Source organism: Eumetopias jubatus, unplaced genomic scaffold, assembly GCF_037043125.1.
Source record: "Eumetopias jubatus isolate StellerSeaLion01/CBP00866 unplaced genomic scaffold, mEumJub1_p1.0 scaffold_14, whole genome shotgun sequence".
NCBI classification, from domain to species: Eukaryota; Metazoa; Chordata; class Mammalia; order Carnivora; family Otariidae; genus Eumetopias; species Eumetopias jubatus.
In genome coordinates, this window is record NW_028274820.1 from 63,138,048 (window position 1) to 63,157,730 (window position 19,683).

The window sequence follows — 19,683 nt, forward strand, 5'->3', positions numbered from 1 at the left end:
CTCCAAATAGGCTTAAATAACTGCCCCTTCTGTGCCTCCAGGAAACAGTCTGGCCTGAGGCATTGCAAGGAGCCCTTCAGGGCCTGTAGAGGCACTCAGGTTACTCTTCCCATCTGTTCTGGGCCTCAGCTGCCCGGGTTTGAATTCATCACACATCTCTATTCCTCCAGGGAACATTCTCAGCATTCATCTTTGCAAAGCCTGCCCGTCGGCCTTTACCTTCCTTCCCCCTCCCTTTCCTTCTCCGCCCCCCTCCTTCCCTCTCTCCTCCTGCCTTCTCTTGCCTGACCTTCATTCCCCTTCAGCCTCACTCACACGCCCAGGACCTTCCTGTCCTCAAGCCACCATTCTGGAGTACTTAGTCGATTATCTGCTTGTGTGTGTTCTTGCAAAATGTGTCGTGTTTTTTGTGTGTATGTATTTGTCATGGTTGTAAATCGTATTGCCTTAGATATCTCATGTGCATTTTTGCTTTCTCTGCCCAGCACCATGTTTTTTAAGACCCATGCACGTTGCTGAGGGAACATCGATCGTGTTGTTATTTCAGGGTACTTTTATAAGGGCATGGTCACAGGGCGACTTTTTCAGAGGCCCTAACTGAGAAGAGTTCTCATTTAAATTCAGATTCTCATTTCAATATAAGACTTACTTTTAATTTTTGTTAGCCTAAAGGTGGAAGGGTCTCCTTTTTCGTGGACTGGGACTCTGGGAGTTGGCCTCGTCCTATGCCTGGTCCTCGCCCAGGGGAAAAAAGGAGACTGTAGGCTATAAGACATGTGTCCTGGGGATGTTGGCCTTTGGATAGCATCTCCAGAAGATGTGGGCAGGGACAGTGACGTTTTTCTAGTCCCGGATGTACAGAATTGTGGGAGGTAATGTTGATTTCTATGCAGTGTAGCGTACTTTTTAAATAATCATTTAATCTTGGGAAAATGAGGAAAAAACAGGTTCAACAGGCTCTCTGGAGACTGGTCCGCTCAGCTTTGCCAGCATAATTACCTTGGATTGTTTTCACTTGGGTCCTTCCTCTGAGCGTTCTGGTAAATGCTGCGGCTGTGGGTACGGTGGCAGGAGGGAGGCTCAGCCGGCTGGGAAGGCACAGGCTGGGGCTGCCGAGACCAAGCGGGGACCCTCTCCGGGCCTCTGTTGCTCCAGCTGTAGGAAGACTGTCTGTGGCATGTGACTCAGTGTCCCTTCTGGCTGGAGGTCCAGGGAGGTCCGGCGGGCAGGATGGCAGAACCACTGGGATGCGGCCTGGGTTTTATCCTGTCTCTGCCGCTTTTCCGTCTGCATGATGTCAGGCCAGTCCTTTCACTTCTCTAAGCTCAGTTTCTCATCTGTAAATGGGGGCAATGATAATTGCCCTTATGGGGCTGTTATGGGACTCAGGTGCTAAACTCAAGTGCTTGGCAAGTGAAAGCCACGACAGTGATAATCTGTTATTATTATTTTTATCAGGAGTGGTGGCATTTTCTTTCCTCATTCTGCCCTCTTCATGTTTGTCCTCGGGCACAGGTTTGTGCACCATGCCCGCCCTTCGTAAGAAAGGTGTCTGGGTGAGGTTTTTCTGGGCCTGACTCCATGGCTTCAGCCTTAGGCCCTTTTTCACTGCATGTCCACAGGCAGAACTTTCTAGTGAACCAGTAGCCGGATTATGCCCACCGGCATGCTTGTGCCATGGACCAGCATGGGCTGTGACAGGAGTGAGGGCCCTCGCTCTGCCTTTTTTCCTTCTGGTGAAGGTCTGGGAGCCCCAAAGGGGAGAGGTGGGTGGAAGATAGGGAAGCCCTCCTTTCATTCAAACTCATCCATGTCCTTGGTGTTAAAGGATTTCTGCTTTTTCTTTTAAGATTTTATTTATTTATTTATTTATTTAGAGAGCTGAGGGAGGGGCAGAGGGAGAGGGAGGGAGAGACTCTCAAGCTGACTCCTGCTGAGTGTGGAGCCTGATGTGGGGCTTGATGCCATGACCTGAAAATCATGACCTGAGCCGTAATCAAGAGTCGGACACTTAACCGACTGAGCCACCCAGGCGCCCCAAATGATTTCTTATTCTGTTCTCCATGCGTCATAATAAGGAGCTCACGTGCCCTGGTATTCTTTCAGAGGATGTGGAGGATGAATTGATAAAGGATGAAGTCATCCTGTCTCCAGGTCCATCGATGCTCAAGCTGCAAATAGTGTCAAAGCCAGTCGACCTCTCAGTGGCCAAGGTAGGCGTCACCCTAAAAGTGTGCATTGATACATCTCGATTTGAATTGGTGTGAATTGGTGCAGTGTGAATTGAAGCTGTCTTGGTCTAAGTTGGTATGGGTGAGGTGACTTCGATCCCTCTGGCCCCATCCATCTTATGTCTCAGTCATGGTTAAAGTGGAAATTTTCAGGTGTGGTAGAGAAGAGCCTGAACTGAGAGTCAGGAAAATGGGGGGCCTAGTCCCGTCCAAGAAGAGGTGAGGGTACAGCCTCCTCCCATTCAGACATTGCAGGGTCTTGTTCTTCTTTCGGCCCAGAGCTGCTTCCGCACATGTGCAACGGGCACCTCCAGAGTTGTGACGGCAGCGGGAGAACCGTCCTCATTAGACCGGCTCTTTAGCGCTTGTCCCCCAAGCTGGGCTCAGGCTGGATTGCAGTGAGGGAAGGACAGGTGGGTGTTAATTCCTCAGCACCGTCGGGTTCACACCAGTGGCCTCCTAGGAGGGACTTGAGCTCGTAGGACTTAGGGAGCAGGTTCCTGGCCTTGTCAGCCTCCTCTGCAGGGATGCCCTGGATTCCTCACCATCTCAGCTGCCAGATGGCCTCACCCCTCCCCTTGGCCAGAGGTTCCTGGGGGATGGAATGCTGCTCCCGCTGTCTTCCACTGGCTCTTGAGCCAGGATCCAGGAGGAAAAGCTAAAATGCCTGGGGACACAGTTGATCCCATTTTCTTCCTATCTGTAAATATTTACTCAACACACAGATAAAAAAACCTCAAAGACTTTTCTAGAAGTTTTAGCCCTTCCCATTCTTTCCCTCCCTTTTCTTTCTTTCTTTTCAAACCATGGGGGGCAGGGGGGTGGGGGTTGGGTCAGACACTTTTACATGGTCCCAAGCCTGGAGTAAGTGCTCTGACTCTCTGTAGCCACAGGGCTGTGATTCTTTGCAGTGAACACTCCTGTTTTGGGAAGGGCCCTTTGAGACCCCTAAATTTAGACCACCCAGTAGCAGCATCTCCCAAAGCAGCTGGAAAAATTGAGGCCCACCTAGAGAAAAGGAGGGCCCGGGGCACACAGCATCCATAGTACCCAGGCTTTCAGGCTCACAACCCTGTGCCCTGGTGGCCACACTGTGCCTAGCTGGGGGCTGTTGTTCTGTGACTAAGAGAACAGACCTGGGCTTCAGCCAGAAAAGTCCAGTCTGTATAATTCTCAGGTTCTCGAAAAACTCAGTTCTAATACGTGGATTGTTGGTACAAGAAAGGAAACCAAGCCCGGATGGACGAATTCACCCAGTCTTCTCCCCTGTGCACCGCCAGCCCGCATTTGATGATGTGTAGACAAATGCTTCTGTCACTGAGACTTTCTTGTACTTAATGAAAAATAAAAAAGGACCGATTCTGAAAGGAAATAATCTGAATCTGTAGGAAAGATCTGACCCGGAGAGGTGGCAACACAGCCCATGTGTTGGCCCTTCTGAGATCTTGGATGTAAAGTCATGGCGGAGAGAGAGGAGAGGTGGCTCAAATAAGGAGGGGACATCCAGGGAGAGGCTCTGCCTTCCCGGGCTTGTCAGGGGCAGTGGTTGGAGCTTTCTGGGGCTCTGGAGGGTGGGGCTTGGGCTTATGGGAGATGAACAGTGAGATCAGTATCAGCCAGAAGTTTAGAGAAGATGGAGCCGTGAAGAAATGCAGGTGCCACCTTGGAGGGTGGTGGGAATCCCTTCACTGGGCTGTTGGGGTTCAAGTTGAGTTCAGGGGGGACCACTTGTAGATGATGGCATAGAGGAGATTCTTACACGTACTAAGGGGTGGTACTAGAACAGGGGTTGGCAAACTTTCTGTAAAGGGCCAGATCATATATTTTTGGCTCTCTGTTGCAACCGCTAAACTCTGCCATTGCAATGTGAAAGCCAACATAGAGAAAATAAAATCAAATGGGTGTTGCTGTGTTTCAATAAAACTTTATTTACAAAACACAGGTGGGGCCAAATTTGGCCCGTGGGTCATAGGTTGCTAAGCCTGTCTCACAGCACCGGTTCTCCAATGTAGCTGCACATTGGAATCGCCTGGAGAGCTTTTAAAATTACAGCCACTGGAGTCTGCCGCCCAGGGGTTCTGATTTAGCTGGGCTGGCGTGTGGCCTGAGCATCAGGATTGTTAAGCGCTCCACAGGTGATTGTAGTGTGCAGTCAAGAACCTCCAAGGTCCCTTCTAAAACTAAAATTCTGTGTTTCAGATTTCCTCTAAGGAGCCTGCAAAGGCCTGGGCCCGGGTCAGCACAGGCTGGTTTGGTTTATGGATATTCCAGAGGCAAGACCCTCAGCGTCGCTTTTTCTCTTTTCTCAAATATGAGAAGAATGAGTTTGCAAAATAAAAAGAAAAATCAATGAGCCTGCTGGAAAGCAGGCTGCGCCGCTAGAATGCAAGACCAGCTTCTGAGGGAATACAGACACTGAGCGGCGTATTATTGTTTGCCTTTAAGACAACTAAGGAAACTCTCTCTTCTTTTGACAGGACATAAAGGCCCTTCTGTTCGGCTCCAGCTTTTGCTGTTTCAATGAGGAATGGAAACTTCAGAGTTTTTCCTTTAATGACAAAGCCTCGTTAAAATATGGCATTGTGCAGAACAAGGCAGGTTGCTTTTATGTTTCTGGGGGATGTCGCTGCGGGCCCGTCACAGGTAGGGCCGGGTGTCCCGCAGTTTGCCGAGCTATCCAATGCTGACTAGCCCCATGTTTGCCGAGTTGTCACCCAGTGCTGCAGCTTCACATGGGGCTGGGCAGAGCAGGAGCTGGGGGACGTGATCCTTCCCCCACAAAGTCTTCTCCTCAGTGTCCAGAACCCTCTCTGAGACGGGTGGAAGGAGGCCTTTGTTTAGTTGGGGGCCTCAGAGAGGGTCCTCAGGCAGAGTCTTGGGAAGTGGTTTTGCAGGTAGGGCTGGAGAGAGAGCATTTGAAGGAGGAGGCAGCATGAGTAAAGGGAAGGCTTTGAGAAGAAGTGCATGAGGAGGAGGTGTTTTCTAAGACAGGGAAATGTAGGTACACCGGGGCAGGATTTGGACATAGTGTATACACATTTCCCGAGTTATACACTTTAAGGGCCAGAAGATACTCTCAATCCAGCAGCCCAGTGAGGTTCCATTTGTCAAGCCCCAGGTGCCTCCCCTTGCCCCTCACTGCCTGTGGAAGAATCCCAAGACCATTGGCCTCTGTCCCTAGTGTGGCCAAGCTCAGCACATCTTCTTACACCCCCAGTTCAAGGGTACCCACGCCTGCTACTCTGATAATTCTTGTACTTGTTGAATAGGGGTGAACCCCTCAAGGAGACTTCTTCCTCTAATGTGGGGGCGTGGGGGACAAAGACACACCTAATGGGTGTTGAGGCGGGCCACAGCTGGACAGAAGATTGCTCACATAAGCAGAGGCTGCTGAAGGGGCTGCTGAGATGGTGAGGGAGGGCTTCCTGTTGGAGGAGGCCTTTAGGATGGGCCTTGAAGGCTGAGTAAACCGTTGACACCCTCAGCCCGTGGACGTGGAAGCATTTCCTTGAATGACTGGGAACTTACGGTGACGTACTTGGTTTTACACCTGACTGGTTGTGAAGGCCTGCTTTCCTCCTGTGAGACATGCAGACTTGCCCCTTCCTCCAGTGCTGGCCACCGGGGCCTTTGTCACCCCTTCTCTGTGACCAGGCTCAGGGCTCTGTGGGAGGACTCAGCATAGCAAAGGCTCGTGTTTGAGAGGCAGTGGCTTGGTGGCACTGGGTCTAGAATCTGTGGGCGGAGGCTGGTTCTGGAGGGACAGACAGCTCTGCCTTGGGTCGGTCCTCATGGGCACTAATGTGTGTCCTTCTTTGCAGGGGGGTCCCTGTGGGGTTCTGGCAGCTGTCCAAGGCTGTGTTCTACAAAAACTCCTGTTTGAAGGAGATAGCAAAGCTGACTGCGTTCGGTAAGTCAGCGCTCCTTCTGGCAATATCTTCTTTTCCCAAGGCTTCTCCTCAGTGTCCAGAAAAAACAAGCAAGGAAGCGTGTGTGTTCCCTGATATTTCCTGTCTTCTGGAAAGGGAAATGGCGACTGGCTCAGAGGGCCAGCGCTGCCCAGTTGAAATGACCTGCATGTGTTTGTCTCTGAGTCCCGTTCCACGTGGCAAGTAGCTGCTGGAATGGCATCGAAACTAAGGCCGCCCCCTCCTCAGCAGCTGAGCGCAGCAGCTGCCGAAAGCCCATCCACACCCATATCAACCTGCTGACCCTTCGATGGAGCCCAGGTCTCCCCTCCCTCCCCATGTTGCCTCACCTCTGCCGACAGCCATTCCCATACATTCCAGCCGGCCCTGCGGTGCATTGCTTCCACTCTCTTCGGCCGTTTGTTCTCCACCTCACACGTTAAGTGTTTGCACATGGGCACCTCCTTCTCCTTCTCATTCACTCCACAGACCTTTCTGGAACATCTCTGTGCAGGCAGAATGCTCTGTGTGTTGGAGGGATGGATAGAAAACCATAACTGTATACCATGGTTGGTGCTAAGCTAAAAGGATTGGCCAGGTGCTGGCCAGGGCCGGGGCTGGATGGCCAGTTTGAGGAGATGGCCTTCTTTCGTCTCCCTGTGTGCCCAGTGACTAGCTTGTGCTCAGTTACCCCCAGAGCTACAGAACTGGCACGTGTTCTTATCTCTCTCTCTATTAGTTGAACGATAACATGCATACAGGAAAGTACACGTCTCAAAAAAGTGCACGACTCATATGTGTTCTGCTCAATGCGTTATTGCAAAATCCCCCTGCCCCATCATCCTATTAGCCAGATCAGGAAAGAAAAATATTTCCAGCACCCCAGAAGAGTTGTCCTGCTTAGTAGATACCTCCATTCTCCTTCCAAAAGTTGTGATTAAACAGATTCTAAAATCATAGCTGAGTTTTGCCACTTCCTGAAATTTAATTAAAGGGACTTGTTCTTTGATGTAGGCATTTCAGTGCCTTAAAAAAAAAAAAGCTTAGGTGTTATAAAGACAACAAAGCCCATTCCCCATTCTTCTGTATTCAGATTCCTGGGAGGGACGCTGGCTCCCCAGATACCCTGCCTAGCCCAGGACAAATGAAACATCTTTTACCAGCTTAGAGGATTTTGCCTTAGATAGGTAGCTTTTCATGCTTGGCATTTTAGAATTCGTCTAATAATATAACTTACCTAATTACAAAGTAATCATCAAGGGGTTTTGTCTCAAGCTAAAAGATGCCAATTACCAGCATAGCCCAGCCGTACCCAGAGCAGAGTGACCTAACATTTCCACAGCGGGATCTCACCTTGTCCATGTTCTTCTCCACACCCCCCCGCCCCCGAGTCCAGACGTAACTGCTCCTGTCTGTGCAGGGCCCCTGAAAGGCCAGCCAGCAAACCACAGTGCGGGCAGAGACCCTGCTGTCGACTGTCCTGGAGAGGTAGCACAGTGCTTGACGTTCTGGAATGCTCCCGACTGAGTGGAACTTGCTAAATGAGCGACCTCTGGCTGCCCTCAAAGGGTGCAGGGACTGTCCTCGAGTGCACATGCACCTGCCTGCCCACTTCCCTTCCTTGCGCTGGAAAGAAGCATGCTGGGAGGGCTTGGCAGGTGCTTGGAGGGAAGACAGAGGACAGCCGCGGCCTTGCCTTCACAGCACCTACGATTGAGGCTCCAGGGGATGTGCTGGATGCTCCAGGGGATGTGCTGGATGCTCAGGGTTCCCCCAGACCTGAACGCAGTAGAGCAGGCCTATTGGAGGGGTGACATTCGAATCCCGCTGAGGTCTGGAGGTCATCGACTCCCACTTGGCTTGACACACATCCTTACATATGCTCGTTTCTCCCTCAATTTCCCCCTTCCCAGCAAATCCCTCAGACTTCTTCTTGGGCTCCTTACTGCACAGAGGCCTTGACATCACGGAGGCCTTCCCTAGTTGAAAAGAACCCTGGGCCTGCTCCAAGGTGCCCTTGTTCCCTGACATTGTTACCTGTCCATGGTCACACCCCCACCACCCCACCTCCTGGGAACACCAGCCCCATGAGAACAGGGGCCTTCCTGGGCTGCCTGGTTCACAGCCTGTCCCTGGCATCCAGCCCAGGTCCTAGTCTACAGAAGAGGCCCTCGGAATTTTTGTTGAATGAACACATGCACAAATGCATGAGTTATCCAGACTCACAGGGAGGGGAGGGAATGGTGTTCCAGTAAGGAGAAGAGCATGTGCAGAGAGAGGCCCGAGGGCAGTGAGAGCAGGGCGGGGAAGGGAGCCGAGAGCTGCATGGGGTGGCCGGGGCAGGGTTTGGGGGGCGGCAGGGTGAGACCTGGGGCTGGCAGATGGGTCAGGGCCAGGCTGCCGGAGGGGCCTTGGGGCCTTACCAGCTGCTTGGGTCAAGCCTTGGCCTTGGCCCTCATGGGAGATGTCTCATAATTCATTTCAGCCCTCTTCTCATTCAGAGCTGCTTTTGAACTTGGACTTTGTACTTGGGGGGGGAAGTTTGGATTGTTTTCCAACGATTGGGATGGGGCGTTTAAGTTGGTTCCAGGAAGGGCTGTTTCTGTCCAGGGCACACACAAGGCAGGCTCGATTCCTTGTCGCCCACCCCACACACCACTGAGGGAATGTTCCAGCCTCTGGATCCGCAGGTACATTCTCCGGGGAGCGCTCTGCTCTCCACACCAGAGAGGGAGTGAGGGCTTGGAAGGCAAAAAGCCATCCTAGTTGTGGGCGAAAGTCAGGCTCTGGGTAGAAAGAAAACTGGGTGAGCAGTGGGAAGTGAGGTTCTTTCTACCTCCCACCATCTGCCAGCCAGCCACTGGCCAAGCCTGGACTTAGGCCCCAGTTTACAGTGTCAGGTGTCTATTTAAGCACCGACTAGATGGAGAGTTCCATCAAGTCTTTGCTGGGAAGGAGGGGGAGGGAGTGCAGCCTTGGCTCCCACGGGCTCCCTGTCAGCTGGGACCCTGAGAGAGGAGTCGGGGCCAGCCTAGATTGAAGACCCTTGGTGGCCAGGCTGGTGGGTCTGAGCTGGGTCCTAGGGGCAGTGGTGGGTAGGCAGAGGAAGGGGGAAGAAGGAGCTGCTGGGGGTGTATGTAGGGGTGTGCCAGGTGGGAAGGAGCCCCAATCTGGCTGCCTGGCTCAGCAGTGTGTGTGGAGTATCCAGGGAACTCAGCCTGCTGGCCACGGTCCCCTCCTCCAGGAAGCATGGAAGGATTCATGCTGCAGAACAGTGACCTCAGTTTTCTTGGGAGCCCCACAACTATGGGTGCTCCTGGTAAGTCCCTCCCCTCTCTGCCCCCACCCCCTGCTGCTGCAGGTGCTGCAACCAGGGCTCATCTCCATGAGGTGGAGCACCGTGGCCTGGCTTTCTGCTTCCACCCACTGGGGCTCTAGCAGGGGCACAGGAATAGGTAGCTCAGAGAGGGACAAGCTGGGGGAGTCCCAGTGGTGATGGACTATAGGCAAGGGGCACCAGATGCCTACACACACACACACACACACACACACACAACACCCCCCCATACATCCAGTCCTGTGTTTCCTTCTCCCACTTCCCCTGCCATGGGGCTGGGTTTGTTGAGGTCACAGCCTGCCTCGGGGACTGGAGGGCCATTGGGGGTGGGAGAGGAGAGTGCTTCTGGCTTCAAGCTAGGACTTGGGTCAAACAAAGGCCCGGGGAGCAAGGGGCTGTTGCCCAGGGCTGGCAGCAAAGGAGGGAAGTGAGAGCAGAGTCTGGGTTGCTGCTTTGTGGTGGTGAGGCCCTACAGGGCTGGGTCCAGAGACCTGGGCTGCAGCGCCTCACCTTCTCCATTGGTGAATCTCTGTCTTGCCTAAGTTTGACTCAACAAGGAAATGCAAGCACAGTCCTTTGTAAATCATCAAGGGCTGTGCAAGCAGGCAGGAGCATCTGGGGAAGCCGAGGCTCAGAGAGGGAAGATGCTCACCCAGGGTCACTCCTGGCATCTGCGGCTAAGCCCTGTCCGCCTTCATGCTCTGCTGTGCCCCAGAAGAGACTCTGAGCAACAGGAGAGCCAGAGAGGTCAGAAGGGGCTGACGCCAGGCGTTTGGAACATTCGCATGCTGGACCCCCAGACGGACTCTCAGTGACCAAGGCGTGGCTCTGTGTTTTACAGAGGCCTTGTGGGCACACCCTCCCCCTTTCCCCTAATTTGGAAGAACTCAGTACAGAAGTACAAAGAGTAATACAGCAAACACCTCATGTGAGCAAAGGGTGACAGCCCTGTAGGAGCCCCTCTTCATGCCCAGCTCCTCTGGTTTCATTGGTTTATTCATACAATTTTAATATCGACGGGTTGGGTCATTGATGTTTCTGCATGGGCAGTGTGTGCTGTGGGTTCGATACTTCCTTTTGACTCTGAAATTCCAGGATTTCAGAAATGACCCAACTTAAAAAAAAATGCAGGTGACTCCTCTTTTCTCTTCAGGAACACCATGATGGCCTGGCCCCCCACACCTAGGCAGCATCTGCAGCTGCCCAACTCTGGGCTCTGGGGGGCTCTTGAAGGACCTGTGGGCCTTCCCATGCTGGGGCTGGCGGTGGGGCCCCTCCTCGCGCCCTCCGCCCACCACCCGCCACCGATGGGGAGCGATTCTGTGAAAGCAGCGTGGGGGATTGACTGTGCCCTCCAGGGAAGTCATGCTGAAATAAAGGCCTCTTGGCAGTTGTGGTGTTTTTTCTGTGGAGCTGTCTGGCTTCATTAGGAGCCACTCCGTCAGGCCGGCAGCTGGCCTCTCCTCAGTCGGGGAGGACAGAGCCAGGCGGCAGGACTCCGTGTTTTCCCCTTGAGGAGGGGTTGTGCCGGTGGCTGTGGGAAGAGACAATGAGCCTCACTCCCCTGCCGGCCTAGAGAGAGCCACAGACAAGGATGTTGTCCCCTCACCTCCTCTTCCCTTTGAAATTGCAAAATTCAAGGCTCAGAGAAAGAGGGGCACTTGCCCAAGGCCTGTCTGGACACCGTAGCAGAGCCAGGTTTGGACCCCGGGTCCGGTGGTCCCCAGACCGGTCTTCTCCCCACTGCCTGCAGCAGCTTGTAAGCCTGAGAGGGAGCAGAAAGGCTGTGGTCATTCACCAGACTTCCTCTGGGTGGTTTGGAGACGCGGACTGCTGGGCACATCAGAGTGGATGGGTGAGGCCGTTTTGAGATAGTTGGGATCAGAACATCTCTTAATCGGAAGCGCTTGAGTAATTTGGGCAAACATGCAGGCTGTGTTAGTCCCCTATGCCCACCACCCCCCATAGGCAACTGTCTTCATCCTGCACTTCTCCTGTGAGGAATTAGATGCTTAAAGAAACTTCTCTTGGTTGGAGAGCCTGGCTGGGTGCTAGATTCATGGTAGGAGTTTGATGAGTGCATGTCTGACTGATGAAGGCAAACAGGAATCACCCTTGTCATTGAGATTTTGCAGGCGAAAGCAGGGAGTTAACTGGTGAAGCTGGAGTCTGGGTGACTCACCACAGCGCCCCCTTCCTCTCGTCGTCTGCACGGACAGCCCTGTCTTCCCTGTGGCCAGTTAAATGGCAGAAATGGCAATACTGGAATGATGTTTGGGGGCACGTGGCCCACTGTCCACATCCATATGGGAAGGCGAAGGCCAGCGAGGGCAAGGGGCATCCCCAAGGTCTGGGAGCCAGGAACCAAACCCAGGTCCGACCACTGCACTTTTCCACTGTGTCTTCTGGAAAGATGTGTCTCAAAAGAGCAAACGGGGGCCCAGGGAAGGATAGAGAGACTGGAAGTGTTTCTAAATGGAAGCCAGTGTAAAAAATGAGGACTTTTGTGTAGAAACGCAGAGGTTCAGAGGGTCTGTAACCAGTCTGTGAGATCAGAAAGACACGGGCCGGACTGAGAAGCCAGATCTCTTGATAGTGTTGCATGGTGCCCAAGAGACAGGCTTAAAGACAGAGGGATGCTGGTTCCTAAAGCCAAGAGCTCCAGACAGTGGGTTCCATTTCCCCAAGTTCTCCTTCCTCCCTCAATGCTGTTTTAATTTTTACAACTTTCCTAACTGTGTGACCTTGGGTGAATCCCTTAGGCTCCGTGCCTCAGTTTCCCAATTAAAAGCAATAATACTGCCACCTCGATAGGGCAGCTTTAATGGCTAATGAAATAATACATGCAACGTGTTTCTAACAGTGCTTGGCACATGATAGATACTCAGTATATGTCGGCTTTTCAAATCTTATTTATGGCTACACTGAGAAGCTTTCAATCAAGCACATGACTTGCTTCAGCAAGTTAGTGTAGAACACGTGAATTTGTGAAAGGAGACCTCTTGGTTCCATGTCTGCAGGTTTCCCAGCATAGATGTTCTAGGCAGAGTTTAAAGTCCAGACACAAGTTTGCCCAACTCCTAGCCATGGTAAGGGTTCTAACTGGGGGGAACCCTGGTCACACCTGTGTTGTAGGAAGAGCCTACAGGGACAAGATGGAGCAGAGATGCTGGTCAGGCACTGGCTGTAACAACTCAGCTGGGGAGCAGAGCACCCTGGTCCCGGGCAGAGGCAGGAAGGGGATTGGCAAGCGTTTTCAGGAGGTGTGTTTGACAGGATGTGACGGTCACCTGGGTGGGGGCAGGGCAGGAAACAGGAGCTGTGGGGATGACGAAGCCTACTTTCACAGATTCTGAATCCAAGGGGGTAAATGTCCAGTCCCTTCTCCTTTGTCTGACAAGCCCTGCTTTCCAGGCCCCTCTCTGTCCTTGGCATCACCTCTCCGGAAACCCAGCACAACATTTCCTCACCTTTGTTTTCATAGTTGATGGTGACCCAGGGCGGTGCTCCCCCCACAGCCCAGGCTGCCTGGTTTGGTGATGGCGTGGTAACCATTTCCTCGAGGAGCATGGCGGGCTTCCAGGGGCTGCACAAGTAGCAGGCAGTCTGCCATTTCATTTTTCAAGTGGTTGAGGACTTGTTTGTCTCATTAGGTTTGAAGGATAACCTGGTGTCAGGGGCTTCTTGTTACTTTCACACCAGATGGTAGGAGTTCACCTTCCTGTCACCATAGCCAAGGTGGGGACTTGATGTTCCCGTAAAGACAATAGTGATAGGTATCCGTTATTGAACATTCACCCTGTGCCAGGCACTGGGCTCGGGGCCTTTACACACATCACCTTGTTTAAAGTTCCCGATGCTACAGAGGAGGTACTAGGGTCCTCTCCAGTTTATGGAAGGGTAAACTGAGGGATGATTATGTCGTTTGCCTCCCATTTTAAAGGCATTGGACAACCTGGATGCAGGCCACTGGCTCTGTGTCTTGGGCGCTGGGGAGTGACCACGTGCTGCCCATCATGGTGACCTGTGTCCTGGTCTCCTGGTTCCCATTTCTCCAGTTTTCTTTCTCCCCCACACAACTTAGCATGGAGCTCAGGTGTTAGTTGGCCACTGAAAACATAGAACCCCCACCCCTACCCCTTGCCCCCTGCCCTGTATTCCTTTGAGCGCCAGCAGGGTCTTCATTGAGGCACCTTTGTTTGTTAGGAAGAGCCTAACACTCAGACTGCTTTTGTAAGAATTTAATTTTTCTAAGAACTTAGAAAAAATTCGTAGACTCCAGCAGTGGGCAAGAAATACAGCTCTAGGAGCCCTGGAAAGGCGAAACTGAAGGAAGTGTCTCTATCAGGCTGTTGCCTGTTCTTCCCTGTTGCTCGTTTCATGCACCAGGGCTTCTGTGTTACCATTTCTATCATAAGGCGTCTCTGCCATTTTTGACATTGCTGACTGCCTGTTTTGCTCAAAGCCCATTTGCTCCTAGGACTGTGTAATAGCACCGTCTCCCAGCCGTGCCCCTACTGCCATGCCGCTTCCTGCCATCCTCTGTGTCCCTGGTACACCAGAGTCCTGTGGGGTTTCATCCTTGGCTGCCACCTCTGCCCTTCCTCATCCTCTGTCTGGGAAATCTTAGCCCCTCAAAGGGCCAAGGACCCCTTACATGCTGGTGGTGCATAAACCTATCCTCAGCCCCGATGCTCTCCTGGGCTTTCCATGTGTCAGATAGCTTCACCTAGGGGGTCCCACGTGCACCTCCAGCTGCTCCCCCAGTCCTCCTGTCTGCCCTATATTCCTCATTTCAGTTGGCAGCCCCACTGTGCACCCACTAAACCCCCAGAGATTACCATGAATCCTTCCTCTCCCCCATCCTACAACCTATATCTAAGTGACCAGCAAGGCAGGCCACTTTCCTCTCTGCACCCATGATCTCATTTCCTGTGGCTGGTGGGAGTGAAGGGCACCTGCTTGCACAGCTGCTGTCTCCGGTGGCCCGGATGCTGGGAGTGGCCAAGGCTGGGTCAGGGCAGTACCAGACATTTGCCTGGGATACCTCACTTTCCTCCGGATGGCAGGAGCTCCTGAGCACATTCAGCACGGCCTCCTGGGCTCCGTCAGAACTCCCGGCCCTGCCAAGCCTCCAGGGTCCCCTTTGCTCCCCCCGGGCTGTTTCCTTGACCTGCTCTTCCTCCAGCCCCACCCAGGGCCTCTCTGTCAGGCCTCTTCCCTTGGCCCTCATCGGAGGAGGCCCTGCTGGACGGAGTCCCTGGGCTGCAGAGCCCTCTCTGTGTGGCAGAGGAAAGAATAGGTCATCTGTTACAGAGCTGCCCCGTCCCGGGCTTGTGTCCCCATGGGCATAAACACACTCTCTTGTTCCTCCTCAGGCAGCTGCAGCCTTCCAATGCCCGTAGGACCCACTGCCTCGCCCTGGCCATCGCGGACATCGTGTGGCGGGCCGGGGGCCATAAGAGAGCCGTGGTCACACTGTGAGTGCTTCCCAGGGCTGTGCACGGGGCTCCGCTCACGCGCTGGCCCAGCTGCAGGCAAGGTGGCTGTGCGCTTTCCTGTCCTCGGAATCGTCTTCCCACCCAGCTTGTCTGTGTGTCCTCCCAGACGCTGGCCCTGTGTCCCATGCCGGCACGAGCCCAGGGGGGCAGCCCCACACAGGGAGAGGCCCGGAGGGGCCTCCATGGAGCTCCCGTCTCCTCTCTGCCTGGCCTTCCTCCCTGGGGAGCCTTGGGGGATGCATCCCATCTGATAAAATCTCAGACCTCTCAGGAACCAGTCACCCTCTGCTTCATACGTCTCTCCTAGTCCCCAAAGCATGCTCCCTTTCACTTTGTCACTTGGACCCCTGTTCCATGGAGGGGGAGACTTCCCCTGCCACCTCTATTGCTACTGCAGTCCACATGGATGGTTTGCCGGCTCTTCAGTCCAGCCCTTCAGAGTGGAAGCATCACTTCATCCCAGGCCTGTGGCTAAGCTTTAGTGAAAGGGGTGCCTTTTGGGGCCAAAGACTACACTCTGGTGGGGTGGAATGGTCAGTAGAGCATACTGCTTAAGAGAAGGGGCTCCAGAGGCTAACTCCCAATGCTGTTTATTGGCTGTGTGACCTTGGGCAGCTGACTCAACCTCTCTGTGCTTCATCTGTTTACTCATCTGGAAAATGCAGATGATAGCAAGGATCATCTGGTAGAGTGACTTGAGAATTAAATGAGTCAATATAAATAAATTATCTATAATAAATGATAATATTATCTATCCACTTAAATCATTTATCCACATAAATAAACGGTAAATAATAATAAGCGTGAAGTGCTTAGGACAATGTCTGGCACATACTAAGTACCATGTCAGTGTTAGGTATTATTGTTCCTATGGAGTGCTTGTCCTTGGTCCTCGCGTTCCAGTGAATACGTTACTACACATTAACCCTGGCCCTTAGGATCTGCATGGCAGCCCTGAAAGCAGATGGTGCAAAAATTCAATTTCTCCCCGTTTTACAGATAAGCAGACAGAAGGCCAGAGAGAGGCAACAGCTGTTCCCAGCCTACGCAGCAGGCTAATGGCACTGTGGGCCCCACACCCAAACCCCGCTTCTAGTGCCTGCACATGCTCGGTGTGGTGTAAACAGATGGTGACGGGGCTGGGGTGGGGAGCCTCAGGCCAGAGGATGGAATTCCTCAGGGCCCTGAAAACTAAGGGCAAGTCAGCATTCCTTTGTCTGGAAATCTGTCAGTTGTGGGTGAGAGGCAGACTCGCTAGTGCCAGGACTTGGGTTTGGTTACCCCGAGCTCTCCTTCTGCCATCTTTTCTCCATTCCTTTTCCCACCCCGACTTGTGGCGTCCTCTGGGCCCAGCCCAGTGGGGGAGTTCAAAGCAGAGGGGAAACGAGAAACCCTTGGTCCCTTGTTTCCTCCGGAGCCACCTTTTGATTTGTCCTCAGTTAACGGCGCATGTGGTTTCACCCTGGCTCAAGGGCATGTCTTCTGTCCACGCACAGGACTCATGCATCTCCCTTTCCTTTTTAGGGCTTCAGGAACACAGCAGTTCAGTCCAACAGGGAAATACAAAGCAGATGGAGTCTTAGAAACAGTACGGCTTTCTGGAAAATTATCACGCAACCTTTGGCTTGGTTTGGGGACGGTCTCCTTTCATATAAGTAAATCCTTTCTCAGCTGGGGATGGGCCAGCCCTCCCTGCAGCCCAGGCTAGCGGATCCTCCACCTGGGATTGGGGTGGGGGCCGGGGTGGGGGGCTAGGGGGTGGGCTCTCGCCAGAACTGCCCTTGTGGCCAAAAGGCCGATGGGCGCCCGGTCATGTGGAGGCTGTACAGAGAAGAGCAGCCCATGCGTGATGCCTTCTGGCCAAACCGCAGCCATCTCTGTCCCTCTGTGTCTCCTTAGCACCCTCGCCGGGGTTGTGAGAGGGCAGGGGGGTGGCATGGAGATGGAAGGGGGAGGTTAGAGAGTGGGGAACAGAGCACCAGCCATGAAGCCAGACCTAGTATGACCAAGTAAGGGAAAGAAATGGAAGACATGAGGATACAGACACAGTGACATTTCCCACAAATGCGCCTCCTCTTCACAGAGGACTTTTATTTGACCTACTTTGTTTCTTTGACCTAAGTTGGGGCCCATGTGGCCCTGGGATCCTAATTAGGGGTCTCCCCTGGTCGGATGTTTTCTCTACAAGTGGTTTTTTCCCTGAGCTGCCCGAGAAAGCAAAGGAGACTGAGATCCACGGCTTCCCACTGAACTCAGGACAGTGAACCGGGCTCAGAGCTGGCCTGGCAGTGGCCAGTTGGATAGGATGCCCACACTAGCCCCCCCTGCGCTCCCAGGTGCTTCTCAGATACCTGTGACTGGCCCGCAGGGGTGCAGGCGCACGTGGTGCTGGCTCCTTCACTTGAGCTCCCCGGTGTCTTCATTCCTGGGCTCTGTAGGCCTGGTGCAGATGGCAGGGCGGACTTGACCCCGGAGACCCCAGCTGGGCCCTGTCTGCCTTTTAAGTCACACGCAGGCATGGGGGTGCCTCGCTGTCCCGGCTCTCGAGGTCGCCACTGTGACTGCGGGGATATTCTCGAGTAGGGTCTTGTAGCTACTGGAGCCAGGGCGGGACACGGAAGCGTGTGTGGGGCTCGGGCAGCTCACGCTGTGGGTTCGTGTCTCCTCAGCTCACACTGCACAGTTTGACCTGCTATGAAGAGCTGGTGACTTTTCTTCAAGAAAGCATCCATCAGGTATGGACGATGGTTTATATGGAGGTTGTCTGTTGTTAAGCCATCTGCTTTCTTTGGTGGGGACCCTGCTGGATACAGGACCTTGCTTGGTGTCCTGGCTGGCTGGCTGGGTCCTCCAGTACCCTGTCTGCTGGAGGGGATCTGTGTACCCACTCCTTGCTGTGAGATGGAGTGGCACACGTCCAGGGCCTGAACAGCTCAGAGTGCCATGGGGATTTGGAGAAGGGTTGTAGCCTGGCTGGCTTTGTGGAGGAGGGAGTGAAGGCTCCGTGGTAAAGGATATGATCTCTGGAGCCTTCAGCCTGGGTTTGAATCTAGGTTTCACCCCTCACATAGTAGCTCTGTAACCTTGGGCAACTTCCTTAGCCCCCCTATGCCTCAGTTTCCTCATCTGTAAAATGGAGCTGATAACAAGAGTACTTAGAACTAGCATGCTGGGCTTAATGTTGTCATTGACTTTAGCTTTTGTTGTTGACGTTATGATCACCATTATCATGATTATTTAAGGCTCCCTTGAGATTGGTTAGCTGTGGACATGTGGAAATGAGGGGGACGCCTTACAGGGGCAGGATGCAGCACAAGCCAAGGCCAAGAGATGACCTCTGAGATCCCCAACCTCAGGGTCTCATTTTCTGATGTGTGTGTGTCAGGATGGAAGGAAAGAAAGAGCGTGAAGCCCTTCTGTTCTGGTGTGCAAGCAAATACCTCCTCTGTGCCTTTCCTTCAGCCTTCTGAGCTGTGGGACCAGCTCTTTGAGGCTCCGGAGAAGGCGACCGAGGATTTGCTGGTGAGCCCGGACGGTGGGAGAACTTGTCAGATGTGGGACCAGGCTGGACACTCCTGCTGTCAGAATACTCTCCTCTTCTTCCCCGAAGGCACTGAGGGTCTGGGCATAGCCTAGGAAGAGTGCCAGCCCTGACCTCACAGATGCTTCTTGGGTAGGAAAATGGGGCCTGCTCGGAGACCCTTGGGAGGCAGGGGTGCAATCAGTAAGGTGCTGATTCACCCCACGTTTTCTGCCCCAGAACTGTTGCCTAGGGATAATTCAGCCCAAGGAGCCTGGCCCATGTACTCAGCGTAGGACGCTGCCTTTCTGCACTGATTGTTCCCTCTGGCCTTTCTGGGAGGTGCAAGGGAGGGGCTCTGACGTGGGAGGGGTCCTGGCCTTGGCCAGCCCTCCTTTGCTCCCTGCCCCTGGCTCCCTCTGGTTCTTCATGGGCGTAACCCAGTGGGCTGTGTGCTGATGCAGCGTGCTCAGCAGCTGGCCCAGAGCAGAAGGGGCCTGGGCACCTCCTCTGGCTTAATCCTCGGCCACATGTGGCCTCAGGAACATCACTGGGCCTCAGTTGCCTCACCTAGAAAACAGAAGATGGAGCAGTCAGCAGATACTTTCAGCTCTTTATTGTCCAACAGAGGTTTTTAAAGAAGAAACTTAAACGCATGGAAAAGAATGTCTTCTAAATTAAGCAGCACGTGCCATCTAAATAAGCAGAAAGGATCCTACTCTTAACTGCACTCAGAGCGTTGTGAGAATGCAGCAATGCGTCTGAGAGCTGAGCAGAGCCTTATCGCCTCGGTGTATGTGTTTGGATGGGGCGGGGGCAGGCCCCCGGGCACCTGTATTAACACCCAGGAGAGGGAAGTGTCCTGGGAGGCTTCTAGGGGGCAAAGGAGAGCCCTGGGGCAATTGCTCGTGGGCTCCAAGGGCCTGTCCCCACCCACGGATGGCCCCCGCTGGGGTGATGCCTCTGCACCAAGGCTTTCTACATCCTCGTCTGTGAAATGGGGTCTCCCTTCTCCCTCAGTCCTTACCCTAGGGTTTTGGTGAAGCCCAAGCAAGACGGCGACTATGGAAACCATTCAGAGATTGGGGCCGGTGCCAGGGGAGGGGCCGCCTTCTTCCTGTCGTACCTCTGGACCCAGAGCCACTCCCCCTCTCTTGGCTCTGGTCCCTATGGGCCTGTGGTCAGT

At 53.5% G+C, this 19,683-nt stretch overlaps 1 protein-coding gene across 1 annotated transcript in view; it reads left to right on the forward strand.

Annotated features, from left to right (window-relative positions):
* The window catches only part of MINDY4 (MINDY lysine 48 deubiquitinase 4), a 103,048-nt gene that overhangs the window by 49,156 nt on the left and 34,209 nt on the right, over window positions 1-19,683 (forward strand). Inside the window, exons 7-12 of the mRNA XM_028119252.2 lie at window positions 2,107-2,213; window positions 4,709-4,825; window positions 6,053-6,141; window positions 14,855-14,956; window positions 16,502-16,565; window positions 17,647-17,712. Of these exons, the coding sequence (XP_027975053.1) occupies window positions 2,107-2,213; window positions 4,709-4,825; window positions 6,053-6,141; window positions 14,855-14,956; window positions 16,502-16,565; window positions 17,647-17,712 (545 nt within the window). The remainder of the gene's footprint in view (window positions 1-2,106; window positions 2,214-4,708; window positions 4,826-6,052; window positions 6,142-14,854; window positions 14,957-16,501; window positions 16,566-17,646; window positions 17,713-19,683) is intronic.